The sequence below is a fragment of the Lepisosteus oculatus genome, chromosome 5, assembly GCF_040954835.1.
Source record: "Lepisosteus oculatus isolate fLepOcu1 chromosome 5, fLepOcu1.hap2, whole genome shotgun sequence".
Lineage (NCBI taxonomy): Eukaryota > Metazoa > Chordata > Actinopteri > Semionotiformes > Lepisosteidae > Lepisosteus > Lepisosteus oculatus.
This window is the reverse complement of record NC_090700.1, coordinates 11402477-11422647: the sequence shown is the minus strand read 5'-3', so window position 1 is coordinate 11422647 and position 20171 is coordinate 11402477. Positions and strand designations below refer to the sequence as shown.

Genomic DNA, 20171 nt, shown 5'->3' with positions numbered 1-20171 from the left:
TGACGCCAGCTACAGAGCCATGACTCTGCTGAGGAGTCACAAAGCATTGTTGTCATTGTTATTACAGAATTGTTCAAGACAACTTCAAGAACTTTATACTTTGAGCTCTTCTATGTTGTGACATATCACTTCAATCATATCAGCTATCACTAACATCAGACGTAGTGAAACGCTCTTTCTAACCTCTCTTGCAATGGTAAAGTTGACATAACTTTATAACTTTACAGCTGCAAAAAGCTTGCATTTTCTCTAGCATTGTCTAGATTATTTGCAAAAATAAGCATTAAGACAGCTTGATAACAAAAAAATAGGACCCAAAACATACTGTATAATGTTAATGTTTCCAAACAAATAGTTACACAATTATTAAAATCTAAGCATAAATCAATATTTTAGAGGGTATTTTGTAAGAACCTCTTACCTGAACACAAATGACATAGTCAGTTGTCCCCTCCCGTCTGAAAACAATGCCGGACTTCAGTACTCCATTCTGGTCAAGGGCAAATTCATTTCCCTCATTTCCAGATACAATGCTGAACTCATAAGGAGGACCATTATGTGAAGAGTCCTTGTCTGTGACTGACAGCTGCAAGATGCTTGTACCAATGGGTTTATTCTCCTGGCAATGTAAAAATCAAGCAAGTTCGTTTACCCATTTCCTAGTGCTCACACTTATGTAACTTCATACAGTATGTGCATGAGAACACTTTTTTGGTACAACAGTAATGGAATTTTCCCTATTACAACATGAAAAAAAGAGAAAAAAAAAGCTTTTGCTAAAAAAAAGCCCTTTTGTAGACCAATTTAAAATGGCCCTTAGCAAACAATTTTAGGACTCTTGGATTGTTTCAATCTTACTCCACGCCTCAGAGGTAAAAATTTGAACATGGCTATTACAAGTGGTCAAGTTTTGATTTTTTTAGATCCTTGATCTTTCTCTTCAAATGGGCTTTCTATTATTATAGAAAAACTATTGTTTTTATCTCAACCCCAACTTCCGAGCACCTGGTCACTTTTTCTTATACAAAATCCATTGGCAGATTCTGGTACTTTATTGCGTCCACTCTTCTTGGTGCATTTTTAAAAGATATCTCAGAATACATGGTTGAACTATACAATAGCTCTCTAGGGTTATTAAGACTAAATCTTAGAATTATACATTAAGGTTATTATTCTTAATTTTTCTTCTGACACACATGATTGATCTCTTATAAATGCTGCTTTCCTTGGCATACCGAGAAGTTGTGATAAGTCACATCTCTTAATGATTTCTGTTTCTCTGAATATAAAACATACAGTACAGTATCTACTTATCTAAACCCCCAAAATGGACACGGAAATATAGGACTTCTTTCAACTGTAAATCATTTGTTAAAGACTAACTGTGCTCCCTCTTGTTACTGTCTTAGAACCTACAGTAAGTACAGTAACAAATTACAGCAGGCTCAAAATTCAGCAGAATTTGAACTGGGATTTGCTGATTTTACTACTTTTGCTGAAATTGTTGGATACAGAATTGAATTTATAATCTTGATTTTAAAAGCACTGCATGGCTTGTCCCACTTCTCTAGTTAAACCCATTTTTATTTGTTTAGTTTATTAGTGATGCATGTCTTTTTTTCTGGTCTCAAGAATACACTTTGAAAAATACTTGAGCATCTGACACTTGTTTTTTTCCACTAATTATTAATGGCTTAGAATATTAATGTTTTCTACTGAAATAAAATGATATATTTTCACTGTTTTGCCAATTTACCAAGACATGGTCAAAATTAAACAAAGAAATGTAAGTGAAAATATAGTAAAGCTGATTCAACACTCTTTAAATTATATTATTTTAACATTTTTCAGAAAGGTGGAAAACATTAAAATACCATATTATAATGAATAACCATGCATTGAGCATACAGATACTTGGTTAAAAAACAGAAGTATATTTTAACTTTTCAAGTAAAGTTCCAGACTTCAATGAAAGTTCCAAAGTATTTTTTGCATAGAATGCAGATCACAATATTTTTGCAAATGAAAAGGCCCTAAAGAAATTAATTAATAACCATTGGTTTGCAAGACATCACATTTCAGCATTTTCAATCTGTCTGCAAAACCATATGTATCCCCCTGAGAAGTGACTTTAAGCCATTACAGTAATACCGCAGAAGAGATGTATTAATTTAAATTAACAGCCGTTGAGGCCTAAAAGTAATTGAATAAGCATGATAGCTTTACATAATTATTTTTAGATATTGACAGAATACTATATATCTTTTCTAAGGCAGTTACTTCATTAACAAATTTCAAGTAGCATACTGTAGGTTGTAATGTTTCATATTACTCCAGGTAACAGCAAAAATATAGGCTATTAATTTTAATACTATAGTTGCACAGTTTGCATTCAGTACTTTAAACATTGTGAATGCTCAGAAGATCTGCATTTTAGTTTGGTACAGTTAAAAAAAAAAATATATATATATAATATATTCCTTGCGACCAAATGGACACCAGAAGTTAAATGGATTGTTTTATGCAAAGACAGCAGATCAAAACTTGACATATCTTTTTCACTTTAAGGGCATCAAAGGGGCCAGATCTACAGTATATGTATGTTTAGTTAGCGGAAAACTTATCTACCTGAATGACAGTGGTGTAATTGGAGGGGTTGAAGAGGGGAGGGTTATCGTTCACATCTGAGATGTCAATGTTCACCATTACTGTGGATGACATGGCAGGCGATCCGCTGTCTAGGGCCCGTACTGCCAGAGAATAGCCAGACACCTTCCAGGAAAGGACCAGCCAAAGAATTATAAATTGAGAAGAGAGAGAAGAAATTAAGCATCGTTTAATCCTGCAATGCAGCACAGAATTCATTAGTATGGATTTCATTGCTGTCCTCTGTTTATTAGTAGGGGCTTGAAAGTCTATGCAGTCTCCCTGCGAGATTTCTCCTAAGGTTGCTGATGTTGTACTTTTTCAGAGGAATTAAGATGCATCAATCACAGCATCCTTTTCCCCATTAATTCCTCTTGCTGGCCTCGACATGTTTTAGTTCCTTAATTCCCTTTTAAACACTGCATTTTCTACTTCACTACATGATGAGGTATATTTCAAGCATATTAATAATGATCTTTCTGTCTCAGGCTGCTGGGAACATACTTACTGTATACCAGAGCCTGTAGGGTATGGAATTATTACAATTCTGAAACATTCACAGGATATACTACATTGTCCTGAAAATATAAATACAAGTCTGACAGCAGTGTCATTTTTATTAGCAAGGACAAACTTCTCCATAATGTATATTTACATACCATATAAACAAATACAAAGCTTGAATATACATAATTACAATCCTCCATCTGGTACTTTACTACACTTCGTCTTCACTACTAATACGTTAAGTTTTTACACACTTTTAGAACTAAACAGGAAAATGACAGAATAAACCTGATGTTCTCAAGCACAGCCTCTGAGAAGACAAAAATATATAGCTGAAAAACTGTAAATTAAAAACTGCAGAACTGCAGGTTTGAGAAAATTAAAAATCAATACCTCAGCTCTATTATTCACAATAAATCAACACTTATGATTCAGCCAGATAATGGAAACCAGCAAGCTATTCCTACCGTTTCTCTGTCCAGATGTTTATTGACTTTCATTAGTCCAGTGATTGGATCAATGAAAAACTGATTTTCCCGATCCCCGCTAACAATAGAGTATAAAATCTGCCCATTCACTGGACTGTCCACGTCCTCAGCCATCAACTGCAGAGGTAAAATAACAGATTAGATTAAAAAAACAAACTTTCAACAAGAATGCTGAAAGCCCTTTCATGCTTAAATACCAAAACACCCTGTAAGCCAGCTACATGAACATTTTGGTACAACTTTAATATGCTGCAGAGGTATCTTAACTCTGATCCTCACATTTGGCAAACACCTTAATTTGTTGTTAATTATACTCCCACTAATGATTTGGTGACATTTGGGTACGGTATGTCAACATGCATTTCTTAAGAATCTCTGCATTCAGTGATGCAGCAGCTAGAATACCTTGACAACTGATTCCCCAATGCTGGCGTCTTCACTGATGACCGCACTGTAGGCATCCCGGCTAAAGACAGGTGCATTGTCATTTACATCTGTCAAGTTAATGTTGACTGAAGTAACTGCACTCAGAGGAGGGGTTCCTCCATCTCTGGCTTCCACCGTGAGGAAGTAATCTTTACATGTCTCATAGTCCAGTTCTTTGGACAAAGAAATGGTACCTGGATGTAAAAGAAGAAAAGCCAGTAGAACGTGCAGTAATTATCATGATGATAGTGATTTACAGATATGGCATACATGACTAGCTCTTGCCTGTGTAATTTTGCAGCTTGAAAACAACTACTGTATAAGCACTAAACTCACCGTTCACATTTATTTAGTACAGTTTTCATTTACGTGTCATTCACATCATGAGAAAATCAAAATATGACACCAAACCAATGTTTACCCTTATACTGTAGATGCGTGTGTACATTAAAAAACCTTCTTTACTTCTAATCACCCATGTAAATAACGCAGAGGACTTTCTCGTAGTTTATAACCTGCTATTATTCTACAGATTAGCTGTAAAACTTGCAATCTCCTTTACCTGTGTGGGAATTGATCTGAAATTTCCCATGTCCATTGCCAGATCTGATGCTGTAATAAATTTCTGCGTTGGTGCCAATATCTTTGCTTGCAGCATAGACAGTTAGGACTTCGGTACCCAGAGCCACATCTTCAGGAACGGTAGCCAAATAGTCCCGTCTCTCAAAAACTGGAGGATTGTCATTAATGTCCAGCACTGTAATGGTGACGTTCACAAGGGAAGAGAGCTGCACGCTTTTGCCCTGGTCTGATGCCCTCACAGTGATGTTATACAGACCCTGCTGCTCCCTGTCCAGTGTCTTCTCCAGAACAATGATGCCAGAGGATTTATCAATAGAGAAGAAACCATTTGCAGAATCCACCAGAGAATATACTACCTTCCTGTTGACACCTGGATGGGAGGGATTAAACATATATCCAATATTAATTCTTATATTTTCACATATTCCTGTGTCCTTTTTTCAAGACTATAACACAAGATTCCACCTTTTTCTCTGTGCTTGACATCTAAAAGATGTGGGGGAACACTTTAATATCTGTGGTAATCATTAATTTAATTAATACCACTTTAATATCTTATTTATTGAAGTAAAGTATTGGAAATACAAACCAGATTTAAAAAAAGATACATTTGGAATTGCCAATATTTTCTTTCTATTATATACAGTACCCAACCTATTTGGAACAGCCATTTGCTTAAACACTCCAAAGCAACACATGCACGACTTAGGCAGAATAAGATACATTGATAAACTCCTCCAACTTGCCCACTTGTGGGACAATGTGTTATTTGACATACTGCAAGCTCCACAGCAAATGACAGGAGGGTTATAAGGGTTGGATGAATGTCACAAAGCTCTCACTGAAATCACTGTAAGCCTGTAGGTACCCAACAAGTTGAAGGAGTCCCGGCTAAGAAGAAACAAATGTCTAATACCATCCTCACCCAGACAATATTTTACAATTATGTGTTGCTACATGAGGAATCCTAGGTCACAGCCAGCTAGTTGCAGGACTAATTTCTATTATATTTTATAACAGATATAAATGTCTAATTTTCCTTAGCTGAGGAGAATGACTAAACCAAAGTGCCTCACAATTACAGGAAAGCAGACAGATAAGACCAATGGGTAACATGCGTAAGAATATCAGTCTACGACAGGGGATGGATTAACTTTAAAATGTTGTGACTTCATCCGTATTGTATAATTTGCCTATTCATACTTTTATAACTTCAAACAGGTAATCCGTTGTTAAAAATCAATTTGAGATGGGAAATTGCAGAAGAGTTGTAGCTGTAATAAAACAGCCGACTGTGAAGGACTATAGTACAGGTGCCAAAGGGACAGTAATACAGAGCATGATTTGGCAGGGTTTCAGTCCATCTCGATATAACTACCCAACAGACATTAAGCTTTATTTAATTGCTTTCACAAATTCTCAAATGTCCAAACCATTTGTTCTTGAACCATCCTCTGTTAAGTGGTGTTTGGCTCACATTCACACTTCCTTTACATCCAAAAAACATTTCTTATAGTTCATTAGTTTATCAGCATATTGATTAGAACAACACTTGTAATAACCTAGGGCATTCAAGTGCACATAAACTGAAGGCATTAAGACAAGGCATGGAATATTTATAAGTTCCATTTATAAAATGCTAAAGACATTATACCCTGATGTTATGAAGTAGTTTAGTTGATCCAGAAGACATTTTTAAATGGGAAATCAAACACGTAGGGACTGGAAACTCAATGCTTTGAGGATCTACAGTACAAAGAGTGGCCTGATTTTCTATTATATTTACTCGCAGATTTTATGTATTCAATGCCAGCCTTGCAAATGAAAGGCTTTGTCTACATTAGTTCAGCACAACAGATTATTGTTTTGTGCTCATCATCGATTCATTTTAATTTTTCATAAAACCTTTTCATAAAACAAACAACTGCCTTTGACAGAAAAGTATGTAAGTTATAACTAAGGCGTGTCTTTGTCTTTGCTACATAAAGGCAAAAAGCAGGAACACTATAACAACTTCCTCTGCCCCCTTATCCTTTCAAAAGCATTTCATATCCTGTGATTGATTATTCTGTAAATTAATTATTCTGACCTACTGTATAAAGAACAAAAAAGGACTGCCAATTTCAGGCTAGCCACTATTTGTAAAAAGTGGGCTGTATAACAATTTCAAGATAAAAATATTATATATACGAGAATTTAAAAGAAGAATTAAACTAGTGGATTAGAAATGGGTTCCTTGGAACACAGAAGCTTCTATTTCATTTAAATTGCTATGATTGGGAACATGATGATCCGGTATCTCAGTTTAAATAAAAACAGAAGAAAAACAGTCCATAGTGACTCACCTACGTCTGGATCATTGGCTTGAAGTCTAGTTAACAGAGCTTTAGTTGCAGTATTCTCATAAACGCTGGCCATGTAGTGCTTGGCTGAAAACACAGGAGGGTTGTCGTTCACATCTTCAATCGTTAAGAAGATGTCAGACTTGCAGTACCGCCCCCCTCCATCTGTGGCTCGGGCTGTCATTTTATACACTGGTGTCTTCTCTCGATCCACAGGAGACATGGTTTTCAGCTCACCTGGAAAACAGTTAAGTCAATGCGCCTGCCTACTGCTGCTACTCTACTATCCCCGAAGGAAGCACAGCTCTACTGTACATATAGCACAGGCAAGTCATTTCTAAATATTGAGAAGTGCAGTAATGGGAAAGTAATGAGAAAAATTTCTGCACTGCAGGTGCCATGATTTCTAGTTGGTTTGTGCTAAGACTGCATCAAGGGCCACCAGCAGTGCATAAGATACAAGCCATTTGACCCTTTTCTACATTCAATCCGCCTCTTTTGGTTTTAGACAAAATAACATAACGAATGCCCCTAACAACCTAGGAGAGAGGCCACATCGGATGTGGAGGAGGGGGAAGGCACATCTTCACTTCTCAGTCTCTGTGGTTCAATTCCAAAAAAATGTAGAAGAACTCTCATAAGAGACTGCAAGAATGGCTCATTGCTGAAAGGCTTCTTTGTCTGTTGCTGTAATGAGTATAATGTGCTCCCTATCCTTGTGAAATCAAGGGATGGTCGGTTGTCTGCATCCCACACCTCTTCAGGAATACATCAAAAACAAAATCATTCACTGCATGCACCTACGCAATGTTTTCCCCTGGAGGAAGTAAACCTACCAGATTACAATTCTACTATTTTATTTATCAGCGCAATAGGAAATGTAATAGATGGGAATATTTTATCACTTACAATAAAATAAAAAAATTGCTCTAAACTATTATTGTTTTATATTACTGTAGAGCTTCTTGATGATAAATGCATATTGAGCTTCATTACTTCTTTTATTTTTAAAAGAAATTTAAGCATGCTATAAACGTTATATACAAAGCATACAGAATACTCAATTTAAGACTATACAGCTTTAGCAATTAAAAACTGAAATTATTCCCTTAAACTGCATTTTATAACTATGAATTATACAAGATGTGCATGCCATCTAAGAAGTGCATATTATATATACTGCATATTGAATTTCTCAGTTGTGAGCAAAATGCTTGGAATGTGTAAGAAACCAAGGATTTTGAAATTAACATCCCCAAACTACAGTAATCAACATATCTAGATCTAACATAAACAGCCTCCTCAAAACTATTTCTTAAATGTAGTGTAACCAAAGATATCTTCATACCAGTTTCTGCATCTAAAAAGAAATCTTCAGCTCCAGTCCCATGCAAGGAGTACCGGATTTCAGCATTGGAGCCAATATCTGCATCCGTAGCTCCGATCTTCAGGACGACTTTATTTGGGGGTATATCTTCAGGAAATGATCTGGTATATAGCACCTATTAATAATTAATGTAACACATTAGTACCTAATGTAAAGCACAAAATGTCAAAATTGAAAAACAAAACCAGATGGTAGAAAATGAAAATAAGCGAGAAAGAATACAGCGCTCACTGGCCCAAGCAGAAATTACACACCCACAACAGAATTCCCTTTCTAATCTTCAATGGCAATAAAGACAACAAAAGCGACATTGTTCATGGGAACAGGAAATGTAACAATCATATTAGGCTTTAGCATGTTACAAAGTGCTGACCTGGTCACAAACAGGGCTGTTGTCATTGGCATCTATCACCGTGACTTCCACCACTGCCCTTGTTACAAACAGCCCGTCAGTAGCCGTGATATTAAGAAGGTACATGTCTTGCTCTTCACGATCCAGTGATCTCTTAACATACAACTTCCATTCTGATTGTATCAGTCCTAGGGCAAATGTTCCCCGTGGGTTCCCTCCTGAAAGGAAATTAATACATGATTGAAAAAAGCCTGAAGACAACTAATTGTTTCAGCTTTAAATACAGCATGTTTCTCGTTTACCTTACGTGTTCATCATCTACCTGGAAAAATAAAGAAAAACTCTATATTTTTCATTTGTTGTGCCCAGGCATGAATTTACACAGCAGGCCTTAAAAAAGAATGAGGTAATATTAGTTTATTGGTGTTTGGTGTTTTGTATTTTTATATGAGCATGTGTCTCTTGATTAAAATCCAGCTTTATGGATTCACTTTCAGATACTACATACAGATGGAAAAGACTATAAAGAAGAACAGATTTACTTTCCATGTGAATCAAGAGAATCTGCTGTATCACATCCTGTATCACAGGTTGCCAAAATGCAAGATGCTGACAATTTTGCAAACTCAATTTTACTCATATTGCTGATGTACAGTAGGGCATAATTTAATATTGTAACATAACAGATATTGCTTTTCCTATCTGATTCTGGTACGTGAGCATTTCTGTCTTCTGCACAAAATTTGATTACCAAGATTAATTCTAGGAACGTTTTAAGTTTTTAATTTAAGAAAATGAAAAATAAATGTGGTCACGTTAAAATTTCGATGCAATGTATTCACAGGATTATTTAAAATACAAAATGCAATAACTTTATGACCTCAATTCATCCTACATTTCATGAGTCTGACATTAACAGGATATTAGGATAAATAATTATAATTAGAGTTTTATTTGGACATAATATTTGAATTAACAGCTGAGCCATTAATTAAGGTCAAGCACATAACGAACTCGGTGCTTCTCAAGTGATTTGTTACATACAATGAAATGGTTTTGACTAGTATTATTCCACAATAATTAGTCAAGGCCATTATTTATGCTGCATGTGCTAATGACACTGCAGTCTCCAGCTGTACTTGCTGAGTGCTGAGATTCTCCCTGCCTGAGAGAATGAACTGAGCTGATGTGTTGACAGGAAGCACAAGGCATGACCTCCAGTGTGGTTTTGATTACTGCTGCTGGATGTGTAGCTCTTGTTAATAAAGTTCTGTTTGGAATGATCCCATTCCCCTCAACACGTAACGCCTCCTTCACAAAACACTGCCTGGTGAATGTAATTTTAATTCTTACACCCAAAACATTAACTGATCAGTAAAATGTTTCTCAGCAAAAAAAAAGATGATTTTAGGCAGAAAAGTGCTTTTACACAACACACAGTTTTAGCACTGCATTCTCTGAAAACATAAAGGACAAAGCCTGCTACCTACTCTGGGTCTCCCTAGCTAGACTGACACAATAATTGCATTTAATGTTACATAAATACTCTAGAGAAAGTTTGTCAGTCCTTTCACTTTAGCTTAAAGCCTTTGATTTCTGTCTGGGAAAAAAAAAATCCATCAGAATGCACCACACTGCTGAGGACAACTGATGTAAGCATTAAGGCTGCACAACACAGTCTGCAATCCATGGACAAAAACATACTGTACACTTTCAGCAACCTGATCACAGTTGAAGAGAGGTGTAGGTGAGTTCCTATTTCAAGTTGCCGAACATTATAATGAAATAATTTGCAAATAATATAGCAACAACAATAAGAGTTTTGTGGTATTAATTATGGAAGATACCCTAAGTGTTGATAGATCGCACAAATCTGTGCTGCACTTTTATGCAGAGGACTATTTCAGACCAATCATAAATAGGTGAAACAAAATATGGAATACTATCATTTGCTTTATGATTAAAAAAAAATAACTAGTAGAAATAAAATGGCAACATATATTTTTACTATATTTGCAGTGCTCTCTTTGATACACTGTGACAATTTAATAGGTTTGGGGGCTGCATGGACCCTAAAACTATATTTTCTTGCTATGTCTCCTTAGGTGCTACAGTTCACTCTGAACTTCATTACTAAGAGAATTTAATTATACTTGGGATTATTTCAGTGAGAGATTATTGTGATTTTGGGCTGTACTAACACCAAGAGACTGTCGAGTAGGTGTGTTTGGGCCTGAAAAGAAAACTGACATGTCACACAAAGACATTAGTATTAAGTGTGCTTAAACAGTGGTTATTCAGAGATAAGCACTGTAATTAACCAAGGATTTATTGCTCTGAAAGCTCCTGGAAAGGAAAAACAAAGAGGCAACCCGGAAAAGTCCATGGTTACCCAGGACACTGACATGGAAACCAGCAATATTGCTTTTCCACACCATTAAACGGCTTGGCGGGTAACCAATGTAATAGTGAAAGAAAAAGAATACATGCTCTCCACAAAATGTGAATAAGGGGTAAATAAAACCATCATGCCCAAGTGCGCTGTCGGCATAACTGAGAAAGAAAGCATCACATCACAACACAGCTGCTGCTGCCATTGCTGAAATCAAAAGAGTGAGGAATTCAGATGCTTTCCAGGACCACAGGATCAAAAAGATATTGCCTAAACCTCTGGACATAAGAGAAGAATTGAAACCTACAACACCAACAGGCTCACAAGGGTGCCTTGGTTAATACTGTATGAATTGTCTCACACTGAAGGCAATCATTTTTGCCATCTGACCTCAAGGATTTCAATGAAACTAGAATTTAATATAAATGTCTGCATATACTTTATCACCTGCCACTTGCACAATGAAAGAAGCTTGACAATGTATTAAACATACTATTAAACAAGCTAACATACAACACAGTACAGGCGAATGGAGAGGCATAACAAAGCAACGCAGAAACCACAAAACCAGAAAAGGCAAATAAAAATACTGTTAATAATAATAAACCTTTTATTTTGCCTTTCTTTCTTATTGTCAGCACAGATGATAAGTGCCACTGGAAAAATACTGTGAACACCAAAAAAAAACACAGGTTTACCACATACTATGTAATAACTGCACTCCACTTATTGGCAATTATTCATAGGTTTTTAAAAGCCCTACCAGCAGATTGAATACATGTGATGAGAAAGAAACAAAACACATCCAACTTTTTTGGAGCCTACTGTTCTCGTCAACAATGACCTGTGTTGGTATTGTGAGTGATGTTTTGTGCCTTTTTTCACTCTCCTTGTCAGTCATTTTAAAGACAAATCTTATCTATCAATTGCTTCTCCTAGGCTAAGACCAGATCTAACCTATTGTTGTGCCAACAAGACCTTAGAACGGCAAAGGAAAAGCTTTAGTTATAATTGTAGGTATAATTATATTAGGTATAATTGTAGATTTGAACCTCACAATAAACACATGGGGTTTTAAGAGTCCTAAACTGGCATAAACAAGGAAAACAACACAGGTAATAACAAAGCATGAATCCTTAAAAATCCCTGCTTAAAATGTTCCATGCTTTCATCACTCTACTATCCACTGATATTAAGCTTCACATACTGACACCACAAACTGTATTTTAGTAGAACAAAATACAGAGTAATCTGTCAGGAGGGTTTAAAAATGAATACCATATGAGGAGTAATGACTTTAAATAGGTTTATCAGGTGTACATTTTCTGCATTCTGCTGATTTAAACACAACGGGGAACTGACTGCTCTAAGGTTTAAGTAATACCAAATAGCAATGAAGCTCATAATCCACAAAAACTCCTAGGTCTTCCTGTCACTTTTGTCTGATTATTCCTTAAAATACACCTCGCTCTAGTGCTGTGTCTCCTGTCCATGTCAGCAAGGCATAAAGTCTGTCAGAGAGATAATTAATGAGGAATAATCCTCATACCTGTCTCAGGTGAGCTGTCATTGGGGGAGATTAGTTTTTATGATATGGGTTTTCTTGTGTTGTATAGTCTGTCTGCTGATACTGAAAGTTGCACCTAAGGAATCTGATACAAAACACTCCTAGACTGACCTCCCATTGGTCTTAAGTGGCTCTCTTACATGATTTCATCATTGTGTCTTCTGTATTGCTTACTCTGTAGCACATCTAAGAACTGAGATCATGTAAGCCCTAATTGTTTGGCTTCTATTTATTTTAAACAATTTAGTTTAATTTAAATTATTTAGGGGGAATTTACCTGAATGTGGTTTGTAGACACAGCTTTCTTGCAATACAAGGTAAATAAAGCGTTTCAGAAGTCTGGCCAATGTTCCCTAATGGGCAACTAAGAGCTATATTAATATATTTGTATACAGTATATATATATCAATTAATGCAGTTTCAATTTGAAGTACAATGTTTTTTTACAGGCATTATTTAAAATTCAATTATTTGTATGTCTGTTTTTCAAACCTCTACTACAGAATTAGAGATTCAAGTTTAATGTTGCATGAACTTAAAAATGAGGATGTTCTATGATCTCCAAGGTATCTTTAATATGCTCAGCTGTAACACAACACAAAGTTGCAGCTTACTTTGCATTAATACTACAGAAACAGGTTTAAAGCAGTCACACAGTATGACTCATTCTAATAAAACGAGAGCTCTTTTTTTACTGCTGAGTCCTTTGATTCTTATTATCATTTTTAATTGTTTCACAACTGAACCTGAAATAAGTATGCCAAGTCAGATCCACCAAAACAGCTACAGGACAGGAATAATTTTCTCTGCCCCTTACATATGATAATCTGGATAAACTGCAGGAAATCTGCAGTACGTTTTCTTTAAATATTGAGTCTGATGGCTTGCGACAGTAGGTTAATAACAGATCACCTAAAGCATTGCATCTTTTTTCCTCTTCATTTGACATTTTTTTGCCATTAGGAGTAACTCAACCAACAGTGCTCACAGTCACAGTTCCAAGCACTGTCAGTTTTCAGTGCCCATTAGCATGCAATGCTACAAGATTTTCTTCTTCCAAACTGCTTAATTAACTTTTTCCACTAACATAGTTGTGCAGATCCCCAGCCCTAAGGGTGTCCTAATTAATTAATTTTTCACTTTTGGATCAAGTAAATTCTATAAACTGCAGTCTTCTGACTGAGCACATTAATGGTATTCTTAAAATGTTTTGACACCTTTTGGCTGGAAACCAACTTGTGCTTCTGTGCCATCGTCAAAACACTGTGCAAAAGCCTCACAACCAATACTAGCAATCAGCCATACAGCTTTATACATCACTGTCCCCTAAATACAATGCTAATCAAGTATGAAACACATCACTGCAATTGTCTGCATAAACAGGCACGCTGGAGGCACTAAAGTCCCATTATGAAGCGAAGCCTTGCATCTTTGCAAAGGAGATCAATGTACCCCACATGCATGCAAAGAGGGCTACCAATAAAAGTTACTGTACCTTACATTTAACTACTTTATCTATATTTTCTTTAACTTCTGTATTAATTTATTTGTGTATTTTCAGAATTAAATGTATTTATTCAATGAATGCCTTTAACCTTCATCTGTTCTAGAGCAGTGAAATAGTGTATTACAGGCTTGGAAAAACATACAATTCTATGCTTCCTGTTTCCAATTTAAACATCAGGTCGAAGAGTGATACAGTACATACCAGGTTAATGCACTATATTCTAACAGCATGTTTTACCCACAGGGCATCCATTCCATATGGTGGAGGCCCCGTTACTATTGATCCGTTCCCTTGTTAGCTCTTGAATGCTTAACCCCTTAATTAGTTTTTCACATGCTAAAGTAGTAAATTGTGGCATCCAAATGCCATTAATAATACTTGATTATTGATTGATACTGAATTTTGCTGTAGCACTCTGCATTTATTCCAAGCGCACCTCCACCTATCATTAGTATGAAAAGGGTTTAACACAGAACATATCTTTAGAATTAAAAGTAACAGTCAAGTAACAGAAAGTAACAGTATCAGTCAAGACAGCTTTCCTCAGGTGGTACACAGAATATATGTATTTTTACATGTTTTCTAAACTTTTAGGATTTGTAGAATAAGGCCAAGAATATGTTGTCTGCTTTTAATAAGCATAAAAAGTTGTAAAAAAAACTCCCTGCATGTCTCTCAAATATCAGCAATACAAAAATCATTATTTTTAAACTTTTTTTAAATTCAGTTGGCAATAATATATTATTTACAGCATGTCATAATTTAAAGTTAAACATTACAGATCAATTTATATTACCATGTAATTTTGTATTTTGCCTTCATATAACAAACAGAGTGGTCTGTTATGGGAAGGGGGTGGAATTACCACCATAACCATGCATTGCAAGCCAATTTCCAAGGCTCACCAGTTGCGAAATTACTACCTTGCCTATTTCTGTGTCTAAATTTAGTTGTACAGAATCAGGAATTTGGATCAGGCAGTTGCCAGACATTATGTCGTGTTCTCATTTTTAAAAAAAAATTCTGGATGCATCCATCAGTCTTTTAGAATTAAAAGTCTAAATGATATGTACATAACAGACACATATTCATTAATGGTGGATTTTTAAAAAAAATTTAATTAGCAGCCGAACAACTAGAAAGATTGTTGTTACCAAAACAGTTCTTACCTGTTATATGAAAGCTGACCTGGCGGTTGATATCGGAAGTGTCAGCATCTTGAGTGTGCAGTACTGCTACCACCTCCCCCGGCGGATCGCTTTCTCTTCCTGAACCTTTGTAAAATTCCTCCACAAAATTGGGGGCATTGTCATTAGTATCTGTGATGACTACAGAAACTGTTGCTGTAGAAGAAAGAGAAATGGTCTCTCCAAGATCTGTTGCCATCACCCCAAATATATAGGAGGGATGGGTCTCGTGGTCCAGATCTTTCAAAGTGGTGATCCAGCCCGTGGTGCTGTCAATAGTAAAAGGTTCTGTTGTCCAGTCCAGTTCTGTGCTAGGAGCAGGAACTAAACTGTAGGTGACTTGCCCATTTGCTCCCCAATCTGCATCCAAGGCACTCACTTGGATTATTTTAGTCCCAATTGGCATTCCCTCCATTACAACTGCCTCATAAATATTTGTTTCAAAAGAAGGCTTGTTGTCATTTAAATCCAGTACCTTTACTTCCACATCCACAACAGTGACAGAGTCTATACGCCCTTGCTTCATAGTGGCAGAGACTTTAAAGTGAAAGGCATCAATAACCTCATGATCAAGGGCCTTGTCTAACTTGATGACACCTGTGTCCTTCTCAACTACAAACACCTCTTCTTGGTTGTTTTCTCCCATTTCTCCATTGACTATGGTAAACATTGCAGACTGCCCCAGGGCAAGGTGGACAGAACCAAGTGCAGCTCCTATGGGGATGTCTTCTGGGACTGTAAAAGAGTACTGTGGCTGGGTGAAGGAAGGTATTATTGTTTCAGGAGACAAGACATGGATGTAAACAGGTACAAGAGAATGTTTCATAGGAATTCCTCCATCGACAGCTTTTACAAAGAATGAAAGGATAGAATTTTTCAAGTGGTTAAAGCTACCTTTGGTGACCATCCACCCATTGTCAGGATCTATTTCGAGAATGTCCACCACAGGAACATGTGCCTCACTGTAAAGCGAATAAGTAATCCTAGAATTGGCTCCATCGTCTGGGTCATGAGCCTGAATCTGTGTGACCAGGAAACCCTTCCCAGCATCTGCTTTGACACTAGCCCTATACTCTACTGCTCTGAAGCGAGGGGCATTGTCATTTTCATCCACTAATATCACTCTGACAGTGCAAAAAGAAGCTTTACCACCACCATCCAAAGCCATTACAGTCAGAATAATATTTTTGTTTGCAGGGCTTTCCCTGTCCAGTTTTTCCATTGTTGTAATCTGACCGTTGACGTCAATGGAGAACTGATCATTACCTAAATCATTGACAAATGAATAAGTGATTTGTCCAAATGGTCCAGAATCTACATCAGTTGCCTTCACCTGGAATACCTTTGAGCCCAAAGCTGCATTTTCCCGGACCTCTGCGACATACACGCTTTGAGTGAAAACAGGACTGTGGAGGTTTGCTCCGAGAACCTTAATATGAACCTGGGCAGTACTAGTGAAGACACCATCTGACACGGAAACATTCAGGCTGTGCACGGGTTCCATCCTTTGCTTACGGTGGTTTGACAATGTGATGGCACCTGTTTTACTGTCCATTACAAAATTCATTCGCTCGTTCCCTGACAATATGCTGTACTCTAGTTTGTCAAAATCAGAACTGTCTGCATCGGATGCTTGGACACAGGTCACAAAATGTCCCTTTGGAGCAAGTTCGCTGACGTATGATTCATAGAGTAGCTGATTGAAGACTGGTGGGTTATCATTCATATCATTCACATAGACAGTAACTGATACTTCACTGCTTAGTGGAGGGAATCCATTGTCAGTTGCTCTAACAATAAAGTTGTACTGCTGTATCATTTCATGGTCTAGCATGCGAGCTGTCAATATCAGCCCACTGCTGCTGTCTATATGAAAATAGTCAGTGCTGTTATATACATCTGAAAAAATTTGGTAGCGCATTATGTTATTTTTTTCAGAATCCTTGTCTGTTGCCACAACTTGAACAGCAGGGGTCCCAATCATGGCGGTTTCGGCCAAGGTTGCTTTGTAGAACATTTTTTCAAACACCGGAGCATTGTCATTTACATCAAGCACAGTTATATCCACATCAACTTCAGCTCTGGCTCCTGTTAGGGAATCAGTTGCCCTTACAATCAGCCGAAACAGCGGAGTGACCTCATAGTCTAGTGAATTAATAACACTTAGAATCCCAGTGTCAAAGTCAATATTAAATTGTGAAGAATGATCACCATCCACTATTGTATATATAATGTTCTGACCTTCAGGACTGGTAGCATTAATACTAAGAATGGGTGTATGAGCCGCAATGTCCTCGTTAACAGAAGTTACGTAGAAAGACTTATCAAAAACAGGCATGGCTTTATTCACCACAGTGATTGGAAACTCAATGGTACTAGAAAGAGAAGGGTAGCCACCATCTTTTGCAAAAACAACAACCTCATATTCAGCATTGGACAAGTCAGACTCAAAGGCTTTTTTCAGAGTGAGGTCACCAGTATGTCTGTTGATCTCAAAGTGTCCATGATCATCCTTTAAGTAGTAGGCCACTTCCCCATTAATCCCTTTGTCTCGGTCCACTGCTGTGACTCGATATATTGGAGACCCAGGTTCAGCTTCTACCTGCACTGCAGCATAGTATGGAAGACCAACAAACACTGGTGGGTTATCATTGATGTCTTCAACTTGGACTTTTACCATCACCCTTGCTACTCGCAAAAGGTCATGTTCACGGCTAGCCTCCACGACAAGTTCATAAAACTCCTGTTCTTCTCTATCAAAAGGAACTCCAGTTGTCTGAATCACTCCTGATGTTGACTTAATCCTGAACTTGGTGCCGGCATTCAAAAGACTGTATTTCAGAGGTTCATTCAGACGGTTTCCTACAGCATTGACTACAGCCACTTTTGTAATGTTGGTTTTATTCTCAAGGATAGAAGTAGAATACATATTATGTGTAAAGTAAAGACCACTCTCCATTGCTTCCTTAACTAATATGGTGATCAAAGCAGTACTGGAGAACTTCCCATCAGAAACTTTCACATTAAATCGATAGCGGTCTTTAGAAAAATTATTGTTCTTTACAGTAAGAATGCCACTGGTGGATTCCATTGAAAAATGGTCCATGCTTCCTTCTGCTAAGGTGTAAATAAGTTCAGATGGGACGTTTAAGTCAGGATCAGTGGCTGAAACCCTGAGAACCTCTACCCCTATGTATGTTGGAAGTAACAAAATGGTTTCGTAGACATCCTGAGAAAACTTAGGCGGGGAGTCATTTGTGTCAATTACTTGGATAGTGACCTCAGTAGGACTTTCTGCTGTTAACTGGGGCTTGCCACTGTCTCTTACATGTACATGAAAGTGAAAACGTGCAAATGTTTCATGGTCCAGGTTAGCAATGGTCCTTATGGACCCCGTGCTTGAATCCACTGTAAAAAACATTTTAGCTGTATCTTCTACTATCTGATATACCAAGAGGGCATTTTGGTTTTTGTCAGCATCCGTAGCTTTTATAACCAAGGGGCTGTTGTCAGAACACAAAACAATACTGTTGATGGGAACAGCTTCGCTAATACTTCCTGTGTACCTTAGCTGTTGAAATATTGGGGGATTGTCATTTTCATCAATGATCTGAATATTAACGGTAACATTAGAAGCCATTGCTGCCATGTTGGTTGCCTGAATGATCAACAGATATGAAGTAACAGTTTCATAATCAAGAAGTTTTTGAGTGGTAATGACTCCTGAATATTGATTAATTTTAAATGCTCTTTCGCTATTTCCATGCTTGATTTCATATATCAAAGTAGACTGGCTCACAGCAGCAATTAGGATGACTGATGTACCAACAACCACATTTTCATTGATTTCAGCATGATATTCTTTCTGAGGGAACTTAGGACTGGAGTTGTCAGAGAGGGTCACTGAGATCCGGACCATTGTAGTAGCACCCAATGGAGGAGAACCATTGTCAGTAACTCTCACGGTGATGACATAATGGCCAATAGAGGCAAGGTCCAGCTCTCTGGCGACTGATATGATGCCCAGCACTGGTTCAATCCTGAAAGTGTTTCCAGTATTTCCTGAAAAGATTACAAAAAAACCTAAATAAACAAGAATAAAGTGCAAAATATATGTGAAATTAATAGATCCATTTCACATCTGTCAACCTTATTTAATGGTCATTATTTATAAACTTTTTTTATTTTAAAATGGAGTTTAAACTTGCAATATAATTTCAGTTACTAGGTAACATACATAGTTAAATATGTATGAGTTAACTATTTTCTCAAGGAATCAGCACAACAATTTGAACAAAAGACTACTTTTAACCTCTTTCCAACTTTTGAACATTGTATCAGTATCATACTGCAAAGTATTTTAATCAAAGCTTTCCTTTTTATATACAGTAATGATTGTAAATTAAAACAGAATTATTTCCAAGAATCCAGATTATTCCAGACATCTACAGTATGCTTAATTTTTGTCAGAAATCAGATGTCTCTTACCTGCTTCTATTGAGTATAAGAGTTCTGCATTTTCCCCTTTATCCTTGTCTAAAGCTGTGACCTGTATTACGGCAGTCCCAATGGCAGCTGACTCAAACACAGACCCCTCATAAAGAGCACTGGTGAAATAGGGGACGTGGTCATTTGTATCCTCAACATAAACAAGGACCCGTGCCAAGTTTCTTCGATATGGAAATTCCTGGTCTCTCACCTAATCATATCAGATAAGAGTGCAGCAAAATGAGAACATGTATGTCAATACACCACCACAACCATTTCCTGAACACTCACTGATGAGAC

At 37.0% G+C, this 20171-nt stretch overlaps 1 protein-coding gene across 10 annotated transcripts in view; it reads right to left on the bottom strand.

The window, feature by feature from the left end:
• LOC102696169 (protocadherin Fat 3) overlaps positions 1 to 20171 on the bottom strand; it is a 202811-nt gene that overhangs the window by 30498 nt on the left and 152142 nt on the right. For all 10 annotated transcript variants that reach the window (XM_069190096.1, XM_069190094.1, XM_015341579.2 and 7 more), the window contains 10 exons: positions 19872 to 20082; positions 15366 to 19445; positions 8752 to 8948; positions 8340 to 8493; positions 6995 to 7228; positions 4630 to 5019; positions 4047 to 4261; positions 3621 to 3758; positions 2629 to 2772; positions 422 to 619 (listed from right to left, as the gene is read on the bottom strand). In XM_069190096.1, coding sequence (XP_069046197.1) covers positions 422 to 619; positions 2629 to 2772; positions 3621 to 3758; positions 4047 to 4261; positions 4630 to 5019; positions 6995 to 7228; positions 8340 to 8493; positions 8752 to 8948; positions 15366 to 19445; positions 19872 to 20082 — 5961 coding nt within the window. The remainder of the gene's footprint in view (positions 1 to 421; positions 620 to 2628; positions 2773 to 3620; positions 3759 to 4046; positions 4262 to 4629; positions 5020 to 6994; positions 7229 to 8339; positions 8494 to 8751; positions 8949 to 15365; positions 19446 to 19871; positions 20083 to 20171) is intronic.